The sequence below is a fragment of the Mastomys coucha genome, unplaced genomic scaffold, assembly GCF_008632895.1.
Source record: "Mastomys coucha isolate ucsf_1 unplaced genomic scaffold, UCSF_Mcou_1 pScaffold1, whole genome shotgun sequence".
NCBI lineage: Eukaryota > Metazoa > Chordata > Mammalia > Rodentia > Muridae > Mastomys > Mastomys coucha.
Window position 1 is genome coordinate 53,588,808 of NW_022196891.1, and position 9,556 is coordinate 53,598,363.

A 9,556-nucleotide genomic window follows, 5' to 3' on the forward strand; every position below is an offset into this window, starting at 1 on the left:
AGGGTTTCTCTGTGTAGCCCTGGCTGTCCTGGAAGTCACTCTGTAGACCAGGCTGGCCTCAAACTCAGGAATCCACCTGCCTCTGCCTCTGCCTCTGGGATTAAAGGTGTGCACCACCACCGCCCAGCACTTTCCTGATTTGACTGCCCATCTGTCTGAAACCAGTCTCCTGGATTCCCTCCGTGTTTTTGACACTCCTGAATCGTCTGTCTGCCCCAGCTGCTATTCATTGGAACTTCTGTGTTTTCATCCTCTAGAGATGTGTCACAAAGCTGTAGCCGCTATAGTAGGGGTTCTCAACCTGTGGGTCCTGACCCCTCTGGGTGTTGAATGACCTTTTCATGGGGTTTGCATATCAGAAATCCTGCACATCAGGTGTTTACATTATGATATATAATGGTAGCAAAATTACAGTTATGAAGTAGCAATTAAATAATTTTATGGTTGGGGGTCACCACGGCGTGAGGAGCTGTAGTAGAGGGTCGCAGCACTAGGAAGGCTGAGAAGCACTGCTCTCCACTTTCTTTCTTGGCCCAGCCATTAAATCTGCAGTCTGTTTCACCTCCTCTATTTGCTAAGGCTGTCCTCAAAATCCCAGCATCGAGTCCCAATCCCTCCTTATCCTTTGCCATCAATCCCTAATCTCCTGCTAACGTCAGTTAGTTCTACAGCTGTCCTCAGATCGGGACAGTGGTCAGTCCTCTCATTTTGTACCAATAGCAAATCTCTAGTCTGATTTGTCATTACTTTTGATGTGGATTCTCAGGTCATAGTATGTGTCCTATATACTTCTGTCGGATTTATCCTGTAAGGTATCATGGATTTATTTATTTATTTATTTGATTTATTTATTTATTATATGTATACTGTAGCTGTGTTCAGACACTCCAGAAGAGGGAGTCAGATCTTGTTACAGATGGTTGTGAGCCACCATGTGGTTGCTGGGATTTGAACTCAGGACCTTCAGAAGAGCAGCCGCTCTTAACCAATGATCCATCTCTCCAGCCCCTGGTATCATGGATTTAATGTGTAATGTTCTCATGTCTCCGTCCCTCCGTCTAACTTTAAAGTAGACTTTGGCCTGACTTGTGCTCATGGTCCGCTCTCTCTCCTCTGCATTGCTGATGCTGCAGAGGGCGCTGGCGAGCTCTGCTGCCCACGTGTCCTTTCCCTTGCCACCAAAGTTCTAGTTCTCTCCTTCTCCTTTGAATCATAATTACCCTGCTCCTCTGTTAGCTCTCTCTCTCTCTCTCTCTCTCTCTCTCTTTCTCTCTCTCAAAAAATAAATAAATAAATAAATAAATAAATAATTCCAGGTGCCAGTTAGACAATTTTGTGGATAAAGACACTTGCCACATGAGCCTAAAGACATGCGTTTGATCAGTGGGACCCAAGGAAAGGTAGAAGAGGAGAATCAACTGCACAACATGGTCCAGTGGATCTAACATTGCATCTAACCCTCGCAAGAAGGTCCTGACACAAACACACCAACACACAAAACACAATACTAATAAAATATATACTATATATATATATACATATTTTTTTGGTTTTTCAAGACAGGGTTTCTCTGTGTAGCCCTGGCTGTCCTGGAACTCACTCTGTAGACCAGGCTGGCTTTGAACTCAGAAATCCATCAGCTTCTGCCTCCCAAGTGCTGGGATTAAAGGTGTGCGCCACCACCGCCCAGCAAATAATATTTTTAAAAGATCATTTACGGTAGGCAAGATGCCTCAGTGGTAAAAGCAGTAAAGCAGTTACTGAACAAGCTGAGTGTGATTGTCAGAATCCACAGTGCAGAGAGAAAGCAGACTCAGGAAAGTTCTCCTCTGCTCCCCACGTGCATCACACACACACACACACACACACACACACACACACACACACACATACACACACACACACAAACACAGACACACATACACACACACACACACACACTAAACAGATATGCATAGTACTACAAAACATAAGTAAATGTAGTCACAGCACTGACCTGGGTCATTTGCATTTTTAAAATATGTCATGTGCAGAAGTCATAACAGAAAAATAGTAAGTAGTACTGCACATATTTTAAAATTTTTATTTGAGCCAGGTAGTGGTGGCGCACGCCTTTAATCCCAGCACTTGAGAGGCAGATGCAGGTGGATTTCTGAGTTTGAGGCCAGCCTGGACTACAGAGTGAGTTCCAGGACAGCCAGGACTACACAGAGAAACCCTGTCTCGAAAAACTGGAAAAAAAAAATTGATAGAAACCCAAATTGTGGAAGAGGGCACTGCAGAACGGGGACTAATTAGAACAAATCCCAGTGGTACATGTATGAAAACATCCTAATGAGCATGGGATGGGTAGCACACACCTCTAGTCTCGGCACCCAAGAGACACAGACAGGTGGATCTTTGCTTGAGGCCAGCCTGGGGTACATAGTTAGTTCTAGGCAAGCCAAAGCTACAAAGTGAGTGAGACTCTGTATTTAAAAAAAAAAAAAAAAAAAAAAAAAAAAAAAAAAAAAAAAAAAAAAAAAAAAAAAAAAGCCAGGCGGTGGTGGCACACGCCTTTAATCCCAGCACTTGGGAGGCAGAGGCAGGCTGATTTCTAAGTTTGAGGCCAGCCTGGTCTACAGAGTGAGATCCAGGACAGTCAGGACTGCATAGAGAAACCCTGTCTCGAAAAAAACAAAAATAAATAAATAAATAAAAAATGAAGAAAAGAAAATGTCATATTAAAATTTAATAAAAGAAAGGTTTTCCTTTGCTTACAGAAAGCACGTGTGAGGTCTCGTCTCTGTGCGGCTGGTCATGTGAATGCCGTATCCATGTCAGGGAGAAGCAGGCATTGCATTCATGTTAACAGTAGGTTTTATATCCTCCATCCCTTTTATGCAAATATACAATTACACGCAATTCTACATCTACTACATTTTTTTCTTAGGCATGGTTAGGTATGGCTTTAATCTCAGCATTGGGGAGGCAGAAGCAGGCAGACCTCTGTGAGTTCAAGACCAGCCTGGTCTACATAGTAAGCTCCAGGGTAGCTAGGGCTATACAATAAGACCATATCTCAAAAAAATACTTCATTACTTTATTGTTGGTGGGGATGTGTATTTCTGGGAGGGGTGTGTGAATATGGGCACAGATATACCATGGCGCTCACTTGGCAGTTGGAGGACAATTTTGAGGAGTCAGTTAACCCTTAACCCATGGGCTCAGGTCACCAGGCTTTCTCAAGACAAGAACTTTATCTGCTGAGCCATCCTGCTGGCCTCAACAACATTGGTAGCAGTCAATTTTCTGCAGTCAATCATTTCCTGGTTATAATCCTGAGATTTAATTTTTGCAGTGAATGCTGACTGGTGGAGCCATCAGAAAAGATTCGCAGACGCTAAATGCTTTCTTGATGGTATTTTATTGCTGTGCTCTGAATATTTGGCATTCCTAGACAAATTACTCCTTGTCCCTAACCAGCTGTGTCATTTTCTATGTACGCAGGTCCAATGCTGGTGTCACAGAACTAAAATCGAGATGTTGGTGATGACTGTGGTGTGGATGCGGGGAAGAGCCATTGCTTGTGTGGACTAGTTTTTTGTTTTGTTAACGCAACACAAACTATAGTTATCTAAGAGAAACCTCAGTTGAGGAAATGCCTCCACCATATTGCCGGTTGAGCATTTTCTTAAATAATGACTGAGGCAGGTGTGCCACCCCTGGGCGAGTGGTCCTGGGCTGTAAAAGAAAGCAAACTGAACAAGCCAAAGGGAGCAAAACAATAGTTAGTATTCATCCCTGGATCTATGGCTTTTATTTCAGTTCCTGCCCCAAATTCCCTGAGTGATGGAATGGGGCCTGAGAGCTGTGAGCTGAAACAAATCCTCTCTCCCCTGTGTTGCCTTTGATCACGGTATTTTATCACAGCAAGAGAAACCCTAAGAGGGACCTCATCTGGTTGTTGACAGGATTCACTCCTGGAGGTCATGGGACTGAGACTGTTTCCTGGATGGATATCAGCTGAGTTGTCCTTAGATGCCAGCTTTTAGGATTGAGTTCTGTTTTCCATTTGTGTCCTCTGTGTTCACAGGTCCTGGGGTTACAGTGAGGATGGGAATGCTGAGATCTGTGTTCACAGGTCCTGGAGTTACAGTAAGGATGAGGATGCTGAGATCTGTGTTCACAGGTCCTGGGGTTACAGTAAGGATGAGGATGCTGAGATCTGTGTTCACAGGTCCTGGGGTTACAGTGAGGATGGGGTTACAGTGAGGATGGGGATGCTGAGATCTGTGTTCACAGGTCCTGGGGTTACAGTAAGGATAGGGGTACTACTGAAAGGAAAAATTAAAGCTTTAGACCTGTGCTGACTAGGAAGAAAAGTTATGGGCCTAAGAATTCATCACAAGCTGGCCCGCATAGGCCTGGGAATGAGCAAGCAAGTTGTTAGATATCATAAGAGCTGGCAGGTCAAGAAGACATAAAACTATAAACATAGAGGAAAACATGTCTAGGCAAACGAGGACATGTCCAAGGCCCAGGCCTGCAAAGACGTGCCTGGCAGACACTAAGTAATGGACCATCTGGTCCTCTCAAATATGGTTTAAGGTCAGATGCTCTGTTGACTCAGATTAACACCAACCTTAGGAATTTTCCACTCTGTTCTGCATGTAATAGTTAATATTTGAACTAGCCAATCATGTACAGCCACACTGATCCCTTTGTTCCCTCAGACCTTTTCCCTATATAAACCCGTAACTTTCAAGCCTTGTTGTCGGCTCCACTATCTCCTGCATGAGATAGGTGTGGTACCAAACCGGAGCGCCCCAAAATTAAAAAATACCTCTTGTAATTACATCAAGACGGTCTCTCGTGATTCTTTGGGTGCACGTCCTCCCAAGATTTGAGTGGGGGTCTTCCCCAGGGGTCTTTCACTACTACTTTATGTCCACATTTTAAGAATTTCTGCTCCAAAAACATTTGACATTAAAACTTTTAGTAAGTTTACTGCAACATTCAGATAGAACTAGTTAACTTTTCAAAACACTTCATACATCTTATAACTGCTAATTCCTACACTAGTAATTACAGCCGTGATGTGAAGGCATAAGATACAGATTCTTTAAGCCACAAAAGCTCCACAACGAGAAAAGCCACACAGTCAAGTTTCTGCTGCTCTTTGTGACATGCAGCACAGCTGAGTGACAATACCCCACACTTAGATAGCATGCTATGGTTGGAGATGCTCTGGCCTCCACCCTCTCATTTCCACTTTCCAATATCCCTGCAGGCACATAAACTCGAGCAACTCTACTCATCCCTTTTCACAGATAAGAAACGTAGCTGCATTAAGATTAGATCTCCTCCTTAAGTGTGGCAACCTCCCAGGTGAACACGGCATGTAAACAAGGCATGCAGGGAGATTTTGATAAATGGAAAATACTTTCAGAGCCACAATCTTCATGGAACAAAATTTGACAGAGTACTTTTGGGAATGATACAAAATAATAAGTAGTATTTGATGAGTTAATCTGAAACAATACAAGAAGGTTAAGGGTTCCCGTAGTGACAATTCTGGAATTTTGGTTTCTCTTTTTTAAAAACAAAAAACAGAAATATTTGAAGACTATGTTTTTGTTTTGATCCCAGGTGTGGGCTATGGAGCTGCTTCACAGCAAGCGACTCTGATTTACCTCGTGTCCAGCAGAGGCAAGGTTTTGCCAGCTGCAGATAATTTCTGAGATTGTGTGATATTTGGAATTCTAGGAATTTTTCAGAGGGTATATAAATGTGAGAGCCCCAATAGGCAGGGTTGGAGGTTGTTGGTTGTTTAGGGGGCTTGGCTGCAGTTTATTAGTAGTTATGCTCAAAAAAGAAACAAGAAAAATTAAATTAAATTCAGATCTCTCTCTCTCTCCCTCCCTACAGGTTCCCTTTGAAAAGACAGGGGAAATTAACCTATGCATCAAGTTTTTCCACATCATGTTTCCTCTAAGATGTACGAAAACTATGGACACCTACAGATATGAGACATATTAAGGGTTTTGGTTTGATGGATCTTGTCCTTTTTAAGGAAACTACAGGAAGAAGTATACAAATGCATGCAAAACAAAATAAAATAAAACACAGACAAACAAACCCCAACAAACCAAGCCTGGGAGAAATTTCAGAGGATAAAGGTACTTGCCACCGAGCGTGACAGCCTGAGTTCAATTTGCAGGATCCATACAGTGGAAGGAGAGAAACCCACTCCACAGGGTGCCATCTGATCCCACACATGGGACATGTCGTACACTGAATGAATGAATGAATGAATGAATGTATATATGTTGAGAAACTCAACAACCAAAAGGATGCACAGCCCACATGTATAGCTACTAATAGTAACCATACACATATCATTTTGGAATTCTCACTTATCAATGATAATGCAAGTTTCAAAATGTGTAATTCTTCAGTGTTGCCACTCTGCCTTCTCCCAAAACTGCTACACAAAATTAGGAAATAATTTTATCTATCTGTATATCTGCAGCCCACTCTCCTCCTCCTTTACCTTCCAGCTCCTGTTAGGGAGACAGGATGATCAATCAGGTATTTGAATTTATCCCTTCGAATAGGATGCTGCCAGACATGGTCCACAAGACGTGGAAGGGCACCCTGCAGGAGAAAAAGGCAAAAGACACAAGTGTCCAGCAGAGGGCGCTCTGGTTGAAGAAACTGTTACTTATTTGACTATTTACATCAAGGGCGTCTATACGCTTTATAGAGGAGCAAAATACATAAAGAAGGGCCAGACAGAACATTAAGAGAGCATCAATAACATGTCTGTTAAGTTTACATAAATATTCAAGCAACGGAAACATTTGCTTTAAGAGACCTGAGGATTTTTCGATTTAGTTTTTTGGTTTCGTTTTTTGAGACAGGATCTTACTGTGTAACCCAGTCTGGCCTGTAACTCAGGGCAATCCTCCTGCTTCAGCCTCTGAAGTGATGGAACTATCAGGGCTGGCCACCATGCTCAGCAAGATCTGAATTTTCTAGTTGGCAAGATGGCTCAACAACTGAGAGAGCTTGCAACCCGGTGACTCGTGCTTCTCCCCAGAGCCCACCCTGGAGAAAGAAGCAGCTGCTGACAGCTGTCTTCTGACTCTGAGCCCAAACTCACACGGGAACTAATAAGGATTGGTTTTTTTAACTTTAAATCTGCATTTTCAAAGGTCATCTGAATACGCAACTTCTGCTCACCAAACACTTAACAAAGTGAAAACAAAAGAAGGATAAGGATTCCAAATATGTTACAAACCTTTGGGGCTTTATGTTTCTTCGCAGGCAATAAGTTCTCAGGACAGGGACCAGCATTGGCTGCATAGTTCAAAGACAGAAGAACTTCCTCGGGGATTCTGAATTCATTCTGAAGGGAAGTAGGAAGGGGTTTGAGGTGGTTCGCCGGGGATTTTTTCTCCTTTAGCTCAGGAAGCCCTAAAAAAGTAAGAGCAAAGACAAACATTTTGTGGACTGTTCCGGGGAGTTAAAAGTTTCCCAGACTGCCTCAGCAATACCATGTGTTTCTAACAAGAAGGGTGCTTCCAGTAGACGAGCCCAGCTACAAATAATACTTAAAGCACTGAGTAGCTTAGAAGGGTGGAGGGAAGGGGGAAAGGGGGTTATGGGAACATGAAGAGAGATACAAAGTAAAAAGCCTGGGCTACAGAGTGAATATACAGCCAACCTGGACCCACCCTCTCCACTGCCCTGAGATTAAAGGCATGTGCCACCACTGCCCGGCTTCTCCTCTCCTTTTGAGACAAGGCTCTCACTAAATTGCCCTGGCTGATTCAGAACTCATAGATTATGCTAGCCCTGAACAGATTCAAGAACAGAAAGGATTCATTCCTACATCACCCTCTAGTGTGGGCAGGATCCCGCCCCCCCAGACCCCCTCCCCCGGAGGGACTAGGTAGCTAGCTCACGGTAGAGTGCTTGTTTAGTGTATGTATGAATCCATACCTCCTAGAGGATGGAACTGTAGCAAAAATAAAAATAAGAAACAAACCAACAAGACTTGTGACCTTAAGACTGGAGTTAGCCTCAGTCTGATGAACAAGGACAAAAGGGTGACTGACTTGATTCTTATTCTGGTACAGGTCCACATTTATCATTAAGTCTTTTTACATTTTTCTTGAGGGGGGGGTGTCTCACTATGTAGCTCTGACTTGCCTGGAATTTACTATGTAGACCAGGCTGACCTCAAATTCACAGAGATCACCTGCCTCTGCCTTCCAAATGCTGGGATTAAAGGCATGAACCACAAAGACAAAGCCCCAAGGATGGAAATCTTAAGGAATCTCAAAAAATTCTTGAATCTTATACAAATAGGCATATTGAACTAAGCCATGTTTTTCTTATCCACATGACTATGTTTTTCAAGCTCCCTTAGAGTCAGAGAACAAGAAGCCAAACTCCTATAGCTATTAGTATTTAAACAAAGACGAAACAGGATTCTGATTTGGTGACTGTCCAGGCTGACTAAGGAGAAGGGGAGAACGGATTGTGAATTCTGTCAGTGGCCATGATGGTTCTGTCCACCCCATCCTTGAAGTTTACCTTTTGCATCCTTGACTTCAGACAGTTTTGCAAGTTTGGACTCAGATGTTGATGGGGAGGTGAGCGAAGCGTCCGGCACTTTGTGGAGAGACATAATAAACAATGCCTGGTATCACTCTCAGAAATATTCCTCCAAAAAGTTAATTCAAAAACAAATCGAAATAGTGCTCCGATTTTCAAGCCGTCTATAATTCTGTAGGCAAAACAAAGCAAATGAACAGAGACGCCTCTTGAGTGTTCGTATTCAGACTGAAATACAGAATTCATCTGGCATGGTTTCCTTTCTTTGGGGAGCCCTCTAGGATAACTTGACTTGACAGAGAGGGGTATGGGTGGGTCAGGGTCAGGGCCCAGCCCGGGAGAGTCAAGCCCCGCCGCCCTACAGCCTGCGGGCCGGTCAGCGCGACCCAGCTCCGCGGGCGCGAGTGGGGCGGGGCTCCCACAGTCCTTTCAGCAAGTCCTGCACCCTAGGAATGCAGTGTAGGAGTGCACGACACCCGCCGCTGTATCCACAAGTCGTGTTTGCCGCCTGGCGTCGGTCGGCCATCCCTTTTCCGGAACGCCCTGCGTCGTCATAGCAACGCAGGAACATTCCCCCCCCCCAACCCCCACCCCACCTCCCACCCCAGCCCCCCAACCCTCAGTCCTAGCAACTTGTGGGCCGAGCTGCCTCTGGCGGAGCCGTCAAAAGAAGGGAGATGAAAAGGAGTCTCTACACTCTAGATGTTTCCGTGTGTTTTGAGTCATGGGTAGTAGCAATAAGGAAGAACATTTAATCCGGCTGTTGTCTCGGAATGGGACAGGCTCTCCAAACCGCGCTTCCGTGTGCAGACTGCGCAAGCGCAGACTCGAGCTCCGGTAGAGACCGGGGGCGGAGGGGTGTGTGTGCTGGGGGGGCGGAGTCCTGCCCACACTAGAGGGTGATGTAGGAATGAATCCTTTCTGTTCTTGAATCTGTTCAGGGCTAGCA

At 44.3% G+C, this 9,556-nt stretch overlaps 1 protein-coding gene and 1 long non-coding RNA gene across 2 annotated transcripts in view; one reads left to right on the forward strand and one right to left on the reverse strand.

Annotated features, from left to right (window-relative positions):
- The window catches only part of Axdnd1 (axonemal dynein light chain domain containing 1), a 79,475-nt gene extending 70,054 nt beyond the window's left edge, over positions 1 to 9,421 (reverse strand). The window contains exons 1-4 of the mRNA XM_031385668.1: positions 9,303 to 9,421; positions 8,587 to 8,779; positions 7,286 to 7,461; positions 6,536 to 6,639 (exon numbers count right to left, since the gene is read on the reverse strand). Coding sequence (XP_031241528.1) covers positions 6,536 to 6,639; positions 7,286 to 7,461; positions 8,587 to 8,680 — 374 coding nt within the window. The 5' untranslated portion in view covers positions 8,681 to 8,779; positions 9,303 to 9,421. The remainder of the gene's footprint in view (positions 1 to 6,535; positions 6,640 to 7,285; positions 7,462 to 8,586; positions 8,780 to 9,302) is intronic.
- The window catches only part of LOC116101826, a 9,441-nt gene continuing 9,096 nt past the window's right edge, over positions 9,212 to 9,556 (forward strand). The window contains exon 1 of the long non-coding RNA XR_004122933.1: positions 9,212 to 9,444. This is a non-coding gene — a long non-coding RNA (uncharacterized LOC116101826). The remainder of the gene's footprint in view (positions 9,445 to 9,556) is intronic.